At 46.8% G+C, this 16,795-nt stretch overlaps 1 protein-coding gene across 4 annotated transcripts in view; it reads right to left on the bottom strand.

The window, feature by feature from the left end:
• Positions 1–257: 257 nt before the first annotated feature.
• Positions 258–16,795, bottom strand: part of Tmem131l (transmembrane 131 like) — a 133,858-nt gene continuing 117,320 nt past the window's right edge. The window contains exons 27-35 of one of the 4 annotated variants that reach the window (XM_028789460.1): positions 15,434–15,558; positions 12,387–12,526; positions 11,181–11,363; positions 8,258–8,336; positions 6,915–6,997; positions 3,416–3,536; positions 2,384–2,475; positions 1,198–1,337; positions 258–680 (exon numbers count right to left, since the gene is read on the bottom strand). In XM_028789460.1, the coding sequence (XP_028645293.1) occupies positions 408–680; positions 1,198–1,337; positions 2,384–2,475; positions 3,416–3,536; positions 6,915–6,997; positions 8,258–8,336; positions 11,181–11,363; positions 12,387–12,526; positions 15,434–15,558 (1,236 nt within the window). In that variant the 3' untranslated portion in view covers positions 258–407. The other 3 variants (XM_028789461.1, XM_028789462.1, XM_028789463.1) reach the window with 3 other exon arrangements.

The following is a 16,795-nucleotide window of genomic DNA, read 5'->3' as shown; positions in this document are numbered from 1 at the left end:
TGACTTCCTTCGAGGTGGGTTTTCCTTGTCAGCCTTCGTCTTATTAGCTGCAGGGACTGCCCATGAAGTCCTCTTCAAAATCACAGACTGCCAGAGGTATTATGTACTAAATCACATTCTCTGCAGTATCCCCAGAGACACTTGGGATGCTTGAACAGATGCCACAGCCTCCCCTTCCTGTATGGTGGAAGTTATGATCCCGGGATGCCAAGTCTGTAAAACTCACTTACGAAGGGCTCAAAAAACAAACACCCAGATTTAAAAAACAAAAACAAACAAACAAAACATTTATTTTTATATAAAAGTGCCAAAATATTCCAGCAACGTTGTACTCTATCACAACAACCAGTTTACGCTAGGAATCAAAACACAAGGCCCTTTATTCACATTGCGCAAAACTCAGTCCCTCACACGTTCCCACAGTAGCTGGAGTCTCTGGACAAGGGGAAGTTTGCATTGCGATTTGTTGTGCTAGTCCATATGTCCAGGTTCATGTAGGCACGAAACGGGTTAAAGCCCAGGTAGTATTCCTTGCACATGACCTGGTTTTCCATGTGGGTCGAATGCTCTGTGGCAGGACTGACGGGGCAGCAATTTTCATACACGTCGCTTTGTGGGGCCCAGATGGATCCAAAAAGTCCAGACATGGGAGACAAACTTCGGGTGCTCGTGAGGTAGGACTGAAGTGGAAATAAAGATGGAAAAGGGAGCCAAAGGTTAAAAAGCAAGAAGGGACTTTCCAGACGCAATACTGAGACTCAGCAGACACCCCAGGCACACAGTCATGATGTCATGTCCACCTGGTTGCCTGAGAGCTGTAAACCGTCCCAAACATTCTGGGTTGTTTGAGGAGGTTATAACGTTGTTATCTGATCTGTTAAGTCTACCTTCGATCTAAAGGGTTCAGTCAAATGTCGCACGTGAGAAAATGAGTGGTGTGGGCATGAGGAGAGACAGTGTGGTTATTACAGACAGAGCTACAGAGCTCCCATTTCACCTACAACCCCAATGAAGGCCATGGAGGCCACAGTGTGACACAGACTTCCTGTCCCTGTCTCCACATTACAGCCTTCAGAATGTGGCCACTACTCTTGTGTATAAAATCCCACCGGCTATGCCTCACTTGACCTCTGTGCTGAAGGGAGCAGAGCACAGGAATAGTGTGCGAGTGGAGAGAAGCAGGAGGGCGACACTCACTGGAGAGTTGACGAGACTGGCATGGCCCCAGGCAGCAGGCATGCTGTCCGGAGTATTCCAGGTAGATGGGGTACTGTGGCCAATGAAGTCCGTCTGAACTTTCGAGGAACAGGGGAAGCCATTGGTATAATTCATGTTTTCTGTGAGGAATGGGAGAAAAAACTAGTTCATGAAGTGCTGAATTCTCTAGGACAAAGGCAGCCCTGACACTGAGTCCAGTCTGTATACTAGGCAGACCACCTAGCAAGGCTGATGTGTCTGTACTCGATCATTACATGGGGATATTTCTAAAGCACAAAGTTTACTCAGAGCATTTCTAAAGAAGTGGACAGTACCAAAATTGGTACCTACCCTCAATCACCACAACACATTCAGTGCTGGGTGGGGATGGAACACTTGGGTCTCAGGCATTCTTGGCTACACCTCCCAGCTATGCTGCTTTCCATTTTGTTAATTACCAGTCCCCCAAACCTCATCAACCTGCACATGGACCACATGGCCCGAAAGTACTTGTAAACCAAGCACTTCTAGATATTACCAAGAAGATAGACAAAGGCTTAATCCTTGGGAGACAGTTATAGCTCCCTCTTGTGGTTAGCTAGCTGTAATGCAGTGTCCAAATCAAGAACACTGGACATATGACTGGGAAGGGCAATGCCAGCAAGAGAAACCCTGGCCCAGTTGTATCCTGCAGTTTCCAGATGATCATGGAATTTCTTAACTCTTAAGTTACTTATTATGACACATGGGTTTTGACAGCACCTGTACGTACCCACTATTCCTGTTCCAGGCTTGTTTCCCTCCTTAAGGGTTCCCCAGACCCATGGGTAGAGTCAGGACATGCTGAAGAATGAGTATATCCCATAGGAGATTCACCTGCTGATAAGTTAGTGCCCCCGCTGTCCAATAGAGAAACTGCCCTGTTAAGGCTACAGAGACATAAATGACTCAGTTCTACCTAATTTATAGGACTCAGTGGGATAAGTTACACAAAGAAGCCCCCAGACACCAGAGCAAGGGCTGCCAGAAGGGTCATTCAAAATTGCCTCTTTCCATGTGCACAAGTGGATCCAGGTAGCACCCATGAAGGATCAAGTCTGCTCCCTGTTAGTTAAGTGCATACACACACAGCTTGCTTTGACTTCTGAGAATGAAAGAGTGCCACTGGCATTGCCAAGTGCTTTACCTTCTGGAAAGGCATTGTAGTCGTTCAGTTCCAGAGGGCAGTACACACTGGGAAACTGGCCTTCACAGGATGCACTCCAATCAATGAAACTGCTACAAAAAACAAACAAAACTCAAGGGCTAGCTTCAATTACTTCACGCCAAGAGACGAGTAAAGACAGAGGAACGGCTCTACTGCTCTGCATCCTCCTCTGAAAATCTCCAGGTTAGGGGCATAAACAGTGTGTTCTGTCAAGTCAGAGCCAGAGGCTTAGCTTCTTGCCAAGGACATTCTACCAGCAGGACAGCTGGCTGAGTCAAAGGGAAGGTGCCTTCCAAACTGAATTTGTTAGTTAGACACAGAATCTGGCTGCAGCTGTATTGGCACCATGGAAAGACAAGGGGCCCCTCAGTGCCTCAGTATAGACCTGAAGAGCTTTGCCATGCTGGTCTGCTAATCAAATGCCCAGCTGTCCCTCAGAACACATGCAGCATTCAGCTTGAAAAAGTGACCGCTATAATCTGTCTGGTACTGCGGTCACTACAGACTGGATATGCATTATGGGATAATGCAGGAACACTGTTAACAATGAGCTAAACCAAAAGCCTTCAAGTGGATCCTGTGACAACAGACATCAACATTTGCCAGGTCCCCTGACTGAGGAACATAACACTGCACGGTGCACCGAAGCAGCTGCTACTGTGCAACAATGTTCCGATATCAGGTTTCTGATCAGTTTTAGTTTTTAAGTGTGTTCAAGAATGAGCCATGGGAAAATGAAGATCTATCAGGGAGAAGGTAATAGGAACACTTTTAGATTTGTCCCATGTATAAAATCATGCTTTCAACATACAGAGGAATGTCCATTGGGGCTGCCAGCTGAACTGCTCTGACTTCATGTTTTGCACAGTGGCTGGTCTATTTGACAGAACAGTGTAACTCCAGAAGGCAGAAATCACACAGCTCCTAGGCATAGTCCTAGTATCCATGAGGACAACCTGAGCTCCAGTTCCAGCTGCAGCAAGCAGAGCTGTATCAGAGCAGTGGGCCTACCTGTCAGGGATGGAAGTGGGATCCTGTGACACCCCTGGAGCACGGTTCTCCACTGGGCAGTCGAAGCTGCTGCTCAGACACACAGGCTGGGAAGGCCACAGGCCTCCAGGTGGATACAGACCTGAGGGTTCAAGGTGGTATGTTTAAGTGAGCAGAACACAACATGGCAGGGTCCATGTGGCAATTCTAAGCCTGGTGGTTCAGGCCTCTCTGTGGGAACGTTCTGTTGAAGATGTAACTGAGGACAGGGAATGAGTCATACGTGTCTGGAAGCTCCTGCTAGTCTGGGAACAGTCTACAGAGGCCCCAAAGTGGGTGTGACTGGGTCTCTACACAGAAAAGCCAGTGATTAAATGGTGAAGAGGAGAGGGAGGGACTAGAGGCTGGCTAGATTGCACTGTGCTTTGGTGGGAAGACCCTGGCTGCTGAGCTACGGGAGTGCTGGGCTAAGTTCCCACGGCTATGCCCATTTTTGCACATCCAGCCAGCAGATGTACTGGGGGCCTGCTAGACTATCTTTCTACAGACATTTGCTAAGTCAAAGTCTTGGAGCACAGGGCCTACAGCAGAGCAGCAGGCAGGCACACCTGCTGCTGGACAGAGACATGGGTTCCCCTCCTGCCATATCTACATCCATCTTCTTCAGGTGTCTTTCTGGGGCTGCTCAGGACACTCGGCATTGGTACAGCTGGCATAGCCCTATGTCTGAGACAAAATGGCAACTATCCTTCTAGGGAAACCTGTGTTTCATTCTGTCACACAGCTGCCAGTCTAGGAGGGCTGGGCCTTCGCTGCCAGGCTGTCTCTATACTGCACATAACATGCCTAGCTTTCACAAACAGCTGAAGGAAGTACTATATTTCTGGTACGGGACCACCACTGCCTGCCAGACAGTAGGCTTGGCCATACCACACAGGGCAGATTCAATGTCCCCCTGTGGTTGCACCACGAACACAAGGCAAGCTCTGGAGAATAATGCTCCCCACCCATCAAGTGTTGGGTTCCCTAAAACCAGGAGTCTATCTGGGTCTGTGCTATCCCCTGGTGTGATGAAGAACTGACAGAACGAAGCTCATGCCTCTCCATGTCCTGAGTCTTGTCTGAGCCAGTCTTTTGTTTTCAGACAACAAGAAGGAAGAAAATCTCAGAGGCCTCCCAGCCCTGACAGTCATGTGATCCCATTTATGCATAACACATAATGGTAAAAGGGGGAAGCAGAAGCACCTGTCAGGACGTGACTCAGAAGGGAAGTGTTCACTAAGGACTTCCAGGAGCAGGTAGTCAGGGAGGAGGTGGGGAGCAAGTTGCTAGACCCTACAGATTGAGAAGGGAAGAGTGACCAGAATAAGATGGTGGGTCACGTGTAAGACACAAGAAAGAAAAGCTCCAGGATGACTGAGGTCTGGGCCGAGGCAGTAGGAAAGAGGGATGACAACTGAGCACTTGGTGTACAATAGCTGCTGGAATCTGAAGCAAAAGTGTTCAACCAGAAGTTGGCTGTAAGATGGGTTCACAGTTCAGGAGAGAGGCCCAAGCTATAGACACAAATCTGAGAGATGTGGGAATCCAAGTTGAGACTTGAAGTTTTAAATGTGGAGAAGACGGGCAAAGGAGTGGACCACAGGAGAGAGATGAGCAGAGGGGAGGACCACAGGAGAGAGATGAGCAGAGGGGAGGACCACAGGAGAGAGATGAGCAGAGGGGTGGACCACAGGAGAGATGAGCAGAGGAGAGGACCACAGGAGAGAGATGAGCAGAGAGGAGGACCACAGGAGAGAGATGAGCAGAGGAGAGAGATGAGCAGAGGGGTGGACCACAGGAGAGAGATGAGCAGACACCAAGGGTCAGGCCCTGAAGAGTCAGGGCTACTCTGGGGTGATGAGGGACTGAATGAGGAACCCACAATGACACTGGTCTACAGGGACTGAAGACAAAGGGGACTAAGGATGGGACAACACAGTCATGGCAGGGACCCGACTCCTGCTTCAGGGGAGCGGAGGTGGGAGAGTGAGAACACAGGTGTTTAGGGAGGACAGAGGGAGCCACCATCCCCAACACAGATTCCTGAAGGAGGCCTCCAAGGACAGGAGCCACAAAACCCAACAGTGGGCAGAGAAGAGCATGTGTATGGCTACTGCTGGGGACTTAAAGATGGACAAGACTCCCAGGACAGTAGGTGGTAACAAGAGAGGAGCAGATGGCCTTCTATGATAGGCCAGTGTGGGTGAGGGGAACTTCTGAAGGGCTGAACTTCATCAGGACTCAGCCAATGAGTATAAGAAGTGATTTTTAAAAAGTAGTTGTAGAGTCTTAGTGGGTAGCAGGCAATGGCATCTGAAACAACACTGAGGGAGGTCCGGCTTCTGGTGGTGGGGATGGGACCCAGAGCTCTGTGCTTACCAAGTGGGTGCTCTTCTGCTGAGTTCTGCTAGCCCTGGGTATCTGGAGTTTGTTGTTTCTTAATTAGAGGGTAAGATTAACTAAATCCAACTCTCTAGTAACTGATAAAAATGACAATAAACCAGCCAAACCTTCATCCAAACCTTGGCTTGGCAAAGTAGAAATAACTGAATCTTGCATTTTCTTTCATTGGAAACATTTGTGTTGTATGGATTAATGACTGTGTTGTATGGATCATCAACAATCTGTTTCCATTAACAATTTGACAAGTTCAGAACATTTACAAGATGGCCCAGAGCCTTAATCTTTCCTCCTTATTCTCAATGGGTACAAGCTTTTGCCTTGCTGTGTAGCTCAAGCTGACCTGAACTCTCCTCCTCCTCCCTCTGAGCAGCACTCTGTGTGTCATAGATATCTATGCACAGAAACAAGTATGTACGCCAAAACTAATGCTGCCGCAAGAGAAAAGCCAGGCAGGTCATGCCGTGACTCCTGACCCGGATTTGGAAGCACCTCAGAATAAGACAAGATGCCAGAGCAAAGGCAGACAGATGATGAAGAGAAAGAGAATGTTAAGGTTGGGAACTGACAGTGAGGAGAGAGTGACTCCTCACTGGAGGCCCCAGCAGGAGGCAGAGTTTCTCCTGGCCATCTCAGTTTCCACTGCCGTTCCCACCTGTAGGATGTGGGAAGCTAGTGCTCAGCTCTGCCTCAGCCTGGTTAAGGTGCCTGCCTGTCCACCTAGACTGCTGATGCCCAGTTAATGGGTTCTCACACGGTGGGCTGGGGAGAGGACGCCCACAGTCATGTCTTGCTCCCACCTCAGCTTTGCTTTTCTTTTTCTGTTTTCTCTGACTGGGTAAGTGAGCTCAGTGCAGTGGGAGGCTCTGCTGAGAGCTCAGGAATATCTCTGGCTGTCTGGGTCACAGCTACTCAGGGTGTCCACACTGATGCAGAGTGCTTGGCTAGGGCAGCTGATGTCTATCCACAGAGCAGGTTCCCTAATGCCTGCAAACAAGGTTGGCGCGGCCCCCACCTGAGGAGCCTTCTCCATCTTCCAGCACAGAGCCTGGCTGATGTCTGCTGTAGTGAGCCTCACCTTTCTCTTCTCCAGCACTTGCAGGTGCAGCAGGAAGACCAGGACAGGAGGACTCTGTGAACTCAGACAGGCCACTCACGTCTCTGTAGGCAAAGGGAAGACAAGAAACCATGACTTCCATGCAGGAAATCCAAAAACTACACCACCAAATCTCATTTGAGTCTCACCATAGTCCCTTCAGAAACACAGATATTAAAGATATACAGAGCCAGGCAAGAGCTGAGGGATACTAAGACATCTTGCCTGAACAAACCAACTGGACTACTGTGGGGTCAGCTACAGCTTCCAATATGCCTGTATAGACAGCAGCTGTCTTCACTGCTCAGTGGCTTTCAACCTCTGACAGACAGGGAGCTTTCCTGTGTATTAGCCAAGTCTTCTTCACACACTCATACACTGCCCTCTCACAAGGCATCCTGGGGACCTTGTGTCACGCCAAAGTGTCATCCTGCATGCTGATGCTGCATTCCTCTCATTATGAAAGGTATAGTTGACCCTCAGTCATCACAGGTTCCACACGGGTGGCCTGAAAACATCCAGAGGAAGTACTGTGCAACAGCTACCATCTATAGTGGAATCGGACTACAAAGGCTAAGTAGGTATTGAAAATCCAGACGTTTTTCTCATCACAATACCCTAAAAAGGTAGCTTGCCACTTATACCACAAGGCATTTGTGTTGCATTAGTACTATCAGTATCTGGAAATGAATTGATGTATATGGGAGGACTGGCAAAAATAGTCCTATGAAAATATTGTCATTTTGTTCCTATTTTAAGACAGGGTTTTGCCACATAATACTGGCTAATCAGTCTAGTCCTTAGTAGTACAAAGCCCAGGCTGCTCAAATTCATGACAATCCTCCTGCTTCAGTCTTCTGAGTGCCAGGATCACATGCACGTGTCACTATCCATGTTATATGTGGGAGTTGGGAGTGTGTGTAGGTTCTAGAACCTACTGTGTACAGAAACTGAGGGGCAACTGTATCTCTCCATCTTGCTCCTTCATCCAATGCTGAAGGCAGCATCGTACAAAGAGACTGTAAATATATATGTCTACCAGGCCCTTGTAGGCACTGAACTATCGATGCTCAGACTGAATTCAAGTCCTACTCAGGGGAGATGGTTCCCAGTGTGGCCACATCATTGGGAAGACAATGAAACCAGAGAATCCCCAGTGAGCCCTTACCATGGCCAGTCATTTGAGTCACTAATATAATCACATCTGGCTTCTCTGTCTTTAAAAGGCTTTCAGCCTATATAGCAAAGCACCAAGAAGCACCTCACTGACTAAAAAGCAGAACGTGGTTCTGAGACATCGAGAATCGAGGACCCACAATACTCACGTAGAACTGCAGATGTGCTTTGGGAGGCTCAAGGGGACGGAAGCTTCTGAAGGAAAATCCTGTGGGGAAACGCCATCTCCTGCATTAAAAGCAAGGTGTTATCAGAGCGTGTTGTCTCAATTCAACTGTGTACATTCTGTGTTCAGATGCAGATAGTGTTCGTATCAGCCCCTAACAAGGGACTTATGTTTCATTTTAAACTGACACACATTCGATCATTCTTTTAATCATGGATTTTGCATGTGTGTGTACAGGTGTATGTTCACATGCATGTAGATGGCATACATCAATGTTGGATGTCATCTTCTGTTATTTTCTATCTTGGATTTGAGACAGGCCCTGCCCCTAAACACAGAGCTAAATCCATGAGTTCCTATGATCTGCCATTGTCCTACCCTCCAGGGTATCACCACACCAGCTTCTATGTGGGTGCTGGGTATTCAAGCTCAGAGATGTTTTTCCTGCCATGCTCTAACCTTCAGACACAATGTGAAGACTGTACTACCACTCTTCAAATGTCATCCTTCCTTCCCCCACAGAACTGCCCTTCAATGTTTTCAACTCAAGCCCCATGTGTGTGCTGCTTGGCAAACTCTGGTCCTTTGGTAAACAGAGTACAAAACTACTGAGTGAAAACCAGGCTGCCTCTAGCCATGAAATCCTCCTCATCCAACGAAATGCCAAAAGCCTGGCCCTTATCTACTCTGTGTTTCCACAAGGCTGAAACTTTCTCCAAGGAAGGGGCCAATCTGTTCATGGAGGCTGAGAAAATCTTTCCCTTTTATACATGAAGCACATTACCAAACAGACACACAACATGCACCTGCGACAGTGAAACCTGAGGAGCATCAGGGAAACACTGAAGGGGTGAGTGGACAGTGAGGAGGGACACAGAAGGATGCTGCGGGCCCAGGCTGGAGGCATGGGTGAGCCTTGCTCAGGACTGGTGTCTCACACCCATCTTTTCCCTTTTGGCATTTGAATATGGATTTGAAGCTCAAATTTTGAATGTGCTAAGCTGTTGACCTATTGCACATCTCTGTTTTTTGTTATAGGTTTTGAGTCAGGGTCTTACATTATGATCTGCAAGTTGTAATCTCTACTAACAGCCTACCTGAGTCCCAGTGTTGGGCTCCTGTCCAGGGCTGAGTCACTACATCTGTCTACCAGCTTCCACTATTGGCACCCATAATGGGGAGGGCAGGAGATGGGTGGCAAGCGCCCCGGGCTTCTGGGAAATACTGGGCTCAAGCATGAACTGCCACCCAGCACACCGCACAGTATGGGGCATGGCAAGTATTGCTTGAGCCCTCGTGCATATTCAGATTGGGAGCAGATCCGTGCGTGCAGTTTTCTCAGGGTCCAAGGCAAGCACTTTTGCATACACAGGGACTCATGGAACAAGCTTCACTAAGTCTCTCCATGTCCCCTCACTGTGTTGAAAACAACTTGACAAAATGAGCTGCTCACACAGGACTATTAAAAATAATAATAAAAGCAAAAAACAGAATGCTATTTGGAGCTACTGTTTCATTTATACAACCTAAGAATAAACAATCCCCCATGTTTCTGATGAAATTATGAGCATAAAACAAAAAAACTATACTAAAAGTACACAAAAGAATCATGATAGTGAGTCTGCTGCGAAAAGTACGTAGATGATTAAAGGCTTCTTCCCTTTAAAAAATCCCTCTCCCCTCCCCCTCCCCTCCCCCCCTCACCTTCTCCCCCTCTCCCTCTCTGTGTGTCTGTGTATGTATGCACGTGTGCATGTGCATGTATATGAAGGCACTTGCTGTCATACCTGATGGCCTCAGTTTAATCCTTGGGACCCACAAGGTATAAGGAGAGAATCAACTTCCACAAGTTGTCCTCTGACATCCACATGTACAACATGGTGTGTGTATGTGTGGGTTGTATGCATACACTCAACACACACACACACACACACACACACACACACACACACGAGAGAGAAAGAGAGAGAGAGAGAGAGAGCATATACCTAATAACAAATAAATGTAATACTACTATAACAACAAAAACTGTAAAACAGTAATCATGGGAAAAAAGATATTAATTCTAGGAGACAGGTAAATTCTCAAAAATAAGAGAGGATACATGCCAATAAGCACTATTCTTATTCACAATAGCCCAAAAATAGAAGCGACCAACTGTCACTGATGATCTGCAATAAGCAAACATATTATATATGCATAATGGAATGTCATTAACCCTTGATGAGGAAGGAGCTGACATGTTCTGTAGTATAGACGAGTCCTGAGGATGTCACTGGATGAAATCAATCTTTCAGCAAAAAAAAATCATATCTGACCCACGTTCATGGCCAATAGCATAATCCAAAATCATTTCTGTTCCATACAAAGACACTCATACGTGGGTCATAATCACACATGATCTCTATACGACAACCATACACTCCTCATTTGACAGTCATGCGTGTCTACGGTCATTCATGCCTTAGTTATTTGAGATATCCAAGCAGTCATATGTTAGGGGCAGAGAGCAGAAGAAAGTAAGCAGGGGCTTGGAGAGGAACAGGAGTTACTACTTAATGGGCACAGAGTCTCAGTTTGGAAGGATGGAACATTCTGGTGGCGATGGCTGTACAGAATAAATGAATGTGCTTTATGCCACCAATCTGTATATTTAAAATGGTTAAAAAAACAGTCAGTTCTGTGAAATATTTTAGTACAATAAAAAAGATATACAATTGTTCAGGTCTTTGAAGTGTTTCAAAGACAGAAATGAAACAGTACCAGTAACAATGGAGATCAGAAGAAAGGAGGAGAGCTAAGCAGACGGCCTGAGGCAAGGCAAGCCTGAAGGGCGCAGCAGCTGCTCCGCCCCCTGCAAGGTACCCCTGCACTGGCTGCAGGCAGGATGGGGGCCTCTGACTCACCAGGTGGCAGGAACTGCTGTATGTCCACCACTGGCCTCCTGTCACAGTCAGAGCTGCTACTGCTCCAGCTGCCCCAGCTGCCCCGGCTGGCCCGCACACTGCCAGAGGAGCTGCCACAGTCAGAGCTAGAGTCCGAGCAAAACTTGTCTGCACACTTCTTCTCAGACTTCTGGTAGTGACTGTCTGGAGAGGCAGAAGAAGGGCTGTGCTGCACCAGGGCCGTTCCCAGTAGTGTCGTGGAGCAAGTGGACAAGGGGTAAGAAGGGCAGGGTATGCTCATAGTCGCCACCTCTGCTCAGCTAGTGAAAAATGACCACAGAACTTAAGGGAACAACAGGGAACAAGATAAGTCTAGTTTGCCTGCAGACAGACAGCAAGACCAGGTAGAACTTTCCTCTAAGAATGGCTCCAGGGCTCTGTGGAGCTCAACAGGGGAGCACTTGCCTAGCATGGGATTTGAGCCTCAAACTGCAAAACAGACTGAATCACACGCAAATGGTTCTAGATATAGCAAAATTTCTATTAAAAAATTGAGTCTATTCTACTGAATATATGAGAGACTTATAATGTCCCCTTTTATTATTGTTTATTTTAGGTTTCAAAATACTGCTGATTACTGATGCCCAACTGAGACTGAAGAGCAATACCCATCGTTCAAGAGGATCATCTAGGAAGAGGGTAGAGAGCATTGCTTTGGCGTCCAGTATGCACAGTGGAGCTAGTATGTAGGTATGTCGGTATGGACCGGATCACAGATTACAATGCCACCTTCAGTGGCCTCCTGACCCGTCCTCCCTCCTACACTGGTTTTGGCATTGGTGTCCCCACAGCTCCCACTCCTGGGGCACTGCCCAATAGACCCCTGGTGTACCAGCAGTGTGATCCAGAAACTACAGAGCCATGCAGAAATCAGCAGTTCAAAAGTGGGACTCCCTGCCTTACCTATCTGCCCTTTCCCCAAGGGGCCCTGCCTAAGGCCTGTGCACACTGGTCCTGTACCTTGAACAGTACGCGCAAAGACGGGTGAGAATGGAGAGACCTCAGGGATAACAGCCATGTTCAGGCTCAGAAGGGCATGTGCTTTCTGATTGAACCCTGACAACTTTCTGTTGGAGTTACCAACAGCTATGTGGCCTGTAAATGACATTCTTCAAAAGCTCAAAAGACAGATCATAAGGACACCATTGGTAGCTCTGTGCTACATACCCTCCTCTCTCCGTTCAGGGGAGCCGCCCATAGTTTCTGTGCCAGCTTTACACGTCTCCCCAGCGCTGTCCAGTGCACACCAGCTTCTGACATCCCTGCAGACAAGCCTCTGTTCGCTCTGCTCAGAAGGCCTAGGAGAGCTGTGAAAAAGATCACCTCTATCTCATTACACAGACACTTTCTGCTTGAGACAGGTCAGGTAAAAAAAATCGCAATCTGAGGCATCCTCTCAGTCCTGTAGGAGGAGGATGAGCAAGAAGGCCCCTAAAAGACTCGGGAGACGAAGAGTGGGTCAGTGGTAGAACTATGTTTAGCATACACAAGTCATAGGTTCAATTTTTTACACCTCTGCATCCCCCAAAAAGGTTACTATTGTGAATTAGAATGAATTTAGGGATGTTTAATCTATTTTCATATTTTACAGTGAGAAGCACAGATTCCACAGTGTTGTTCAGAGATGCCTGGCAGCTCAGGAGCAGAGCCAGGGCTTCTTGGCCTGCTTTCCTGGATTTTTAGTAGGTGAGCCTGCTGCTTTGTGTCTCGTGAAGGTCTGAGTGTTCACTTAAATATATTCTTCCTCATTTGCAAACATTTACTTCGCAATTACTGATCTAACCCTACTCGGTACACTGTGGTCAAAGTGCAATCAGTACAAAGAATAAGGCTTCCCCCGCCACCAAAGCTCTTAAGTTAAACCACACCTCTGCTATGGGGCCATGAACTCCTCAAGGATATAATTACAATATCATTTTCTAAGTAGAAATATACAAATGCACAGGCTGGGAAGATTGCTCACTTGATAAAGTGCTCAATATGTAAGCATGGAAACCAGAATTTCATCCTTAACCCACATGTAGAAAACTAGACACAGCAACCTTTAAACCCAGAACTAAAGCAGCAGAGACAGGAGGATTCCTAGAGCTCACTGGCCAGGCAGATGAGCTATCCAGGTTCAGTGAGAAACTGTCTCAAAATGTAAGAAGTGATTGAGGAAGACACCCGACATCAGCCTCTGAACTCCACATGTGTGCACACACACCACATTAACGTACTCCCACTACATACACACCTATGTGCATGCACCCACAATAACATGTACTCCCACTACATACACTCTCCTATGCACACACATCCACATTAACATGTATTCCTACCAATACACACCTGTGTGGACACCCCCCACATTAACATGTATTCCCAATACATACTCACATGTGCACACACACCCACATTAACATGTATTCCTACTACATACCGAGATGTGTGCACATACATACATTAACATGTACACCCACCACATACCCACATGTGCACACACACCCACATTAACATGTATTCCCACTACATACTCACATCTGTGCACACCCCCCACATTAACATGTACACCCACCACATACCAACATGTGTGTACAAACACCCCCACATTTTCTTTAATTAAAGAAAACATATAGAAGCACCCTGTAAGTAATGAAGCAATTCTCTGCACAGGTCACGGCAGCACCCGTTGGAGGAATGTGGGATGACAAGAAAGCAGCCCAGACATGGGAGATGCAGAACAGGATGTCATTGGCTTCTGAACAAGGCAGAAAGATGTGGACAGACCAGGTATCCAGAGAAACAGTCCAGCAGTGCCTGACTATGTCTCCCATGTTCTAAGTCATGAGCAAACACAGAATACTTGCTAGTTACTTTTAAACAATTTGATTATTTGGTTGGATCCCAGAAATATGCTTTAAGAAGTTTCCTAAGATTACTTGGTGAAGTTGTACTGTAATGTTTCTATATGTTCCTATTTAAGAAATATAGTACATTAAAGTGATGAATAAAATTTATGAAAATACATATAGGAGACTACAAAAAGGCCGATGTTTCCTTTATACAGAATACTGCACTCCAACTCTCAAGTAAATAACCATATATAATGTAGTATGCAACATGTTAATTTCCACTGTGCTGACTGCTTTGTGTGAATTAGGTATGGAGCAGAGGCCGAAAACTGCCCTGGGACTGAGATCTGACTGTCTTCCCCAATACAGACTAGGACCTGGGAGGAGCTATGACAGTGCTGAACCATGGGCTCTGAGCTCGGTGGCAGCCTCCTCCAGTGCTGAGCTCAGTGACAGCCTCCTCTAGTGCTGAGCCTGGTGGCAGCCTTCCTGGATACTCTGAGCCCTCAGAATGATCAATTATAGCACAGTGGAACCTCATGCCCACTCAAATGTACAAGGGCTAGAGGACCTTATAAACAGCATGTTGGAGCACCTAACCAAGCTCACAAGGTGGTGATGCCTCTGGATGCCAGACTCAAAAGAAAAGCCTGCATGAGGGAGAGGGGCTCCTGCCTTGACTATACAGAGACTGCTGAGGACAAGTGTCAGGATCTTGGAATGGAATTTTCTATAGAAAATTGAGGCACTACAGGGGGCACCCGCAGACAGAGGAGAACTGGGGAACTGGAAAAGCCTGTAGATAAGGAAAAGAAAGAGAACATGTCTGCTAGAGGCTCCAACACATGTGCTGTGCTGGGAATCAAAGATGAAAAACTAGAACGTAAAGGCCACTTTGCTGGATGTGAATGTGCACACTGCTCATCTGATTTTAAAAAATCTTCAAGCTAAGAAAACATGGTATACTAGACTAGGGATTGCCTCTGGAATCCCAGAAACACAGGGCTTCCTCAGATACTGTTTAGTCCCTTACTCTTCCAGATACAGAAATGCAAGTCTGAGAAGAATGTGTCTCCAAGCAGCAGGGTTTCTAAGGCATAGTGCCCAGCTTCATAGGTACCACGTTATAAGGGACAGCTTAGGTCTTTTCTCAAAAACTTCCCACAGCTTTTAGCATTTTATAAGGGGCAGATAAAAATATAAGTCTTAAAAGGTCATATTACAGTATTTTTAAGGAGTAAAATTACAATGAGAAACTCTATTGATTCAGCAAATACCATTCAGTCTGAATACAACACTGCCTTGTGCTGTATTGGCCACCTAACCTACAGAGAGGAAAGACTGGAACTGAACTGAGAAGGAGCTGTAGAAACGGCGTACCTGGAAGCCTGGGCAGAGGCTCTTTTCTTGTTTTTTCTACATGTTCGAGTTTTATTCCAATTGAGGGTTTGTGTGCCTCCTTCTCTTTTTTCCTGAAGCTTCCTCTTCCTGTAAGGATCTTCCTGCTGAAGAGGAAAAAGGAAACATTTGGGGTTTCAAGAGACTATCTGAAGAAAAACTCATGACTGCCTTTGGTTAACTTTTGAGAACCAACTCTGTCTGCATCCACAACACCGCAGCTCTGCAGACTCAAGACCAGCCTTTCTCTGTCTCTGCTTTGTTTTCATTCCCCTGTGTCTCTGCTTGCTCAGGTTTGGCAGACAGAGAAGAAAAAAATAATTGTTGCTTACAAAACCCCCAAGGGGCTGAGAGGGGAAAGATCTGCCAGTGATATACAGGTGGCTATGGTAAACCTCCTGCCTCCACTTTGCCATTTGGTGTCTGTAACTCATTGAATCAACTGCTCAAGCAAAATCAGAATTACCCAGGAAGGCACGAGCTGCAATCTCTGCTCTAATACATTTGAGATGAACTTTGTGTGAACAACCAGAGAATGTTTCAAACTGGTACAGCTTCTTAGGTAAATAAAGTCTGAACATGTTTCATGTGCAAATGTGGTTATGAGGAACTTAATCCAGTGGGTGGCATACTGACAGTCACAGGTACATGTGCTACATATACATATATGTCAGACTTCATCAGGTGCGTTCTGTACACAGGCTCAGTTGGTGGCAGTGGGATGGTCCCTTGCTTTAAGAACATTTAAAGCATCTTCCCCATCTTCTAGGGGGTGCCCTCTCTCTCTCTCTCTCTCTCTCTCTCTCTCTCTCTCTCTCTCTCTCCCTCCCCGTCTCCCTCTCCCTCTCCCCTCTCCCCTCTCCCCTCTCCCCCTCCCCTCTCTCTCCTTTCTTCCTTTCCCCTCCCTCTCTCTCCTCCCCCCTAAAGTGGAGCACAGGGACAGAAACTCAGGCCTAACAGTACTCCTGTAGCTTGGAAGGACATGCCTCTTCCAAGGACTTCACAGGTTCAAGAGACCCACGAATACAAAGGTGTACCTCCAGACTAGAGGCGTATCCCTGGACCAGAACTTTTCTATTACTTAAGACTTCTTTTTGTGAACAAAGCAAATATTAGCTCATTTCACCATCCTTTTCAGAATGGTGGCCCTGAAATCAGAGAAGGAACCTTTGGCAAGCTGACAGACATTTGCCTAATGGGACTTGGAAGGATAAAGAGAAAACCCTAAGTGTTCAATTCCCTATTAGCCCTAAGAACAGGATATCAGAACCTCCTGCATCTGGAACATGAAGAGGAGTTCTAGCAATGGCAGGGAGCTTCGGTCACACAGATGGTAGGACCATG

Source organism: Grammomys surdaster, unplaced genomic scaffold (genome assembly GCF_004785775.1).
Source record: "Grammomys surdaster isolate TR1022 unplaced genomic scaffold, NIH_TR_1.0 125834, whole genome shotgun sequence".
NCBI classification, from domain to species: domain Eukaryota; kingdom Metazoa; phylum Chordata; class Mammalia; order Rodentia; family Muridae; genus Grammomys; species Grammomys surdaster.
This window is presented reverse-complemented; position numbering and strand designations above follow the sequence as displayed.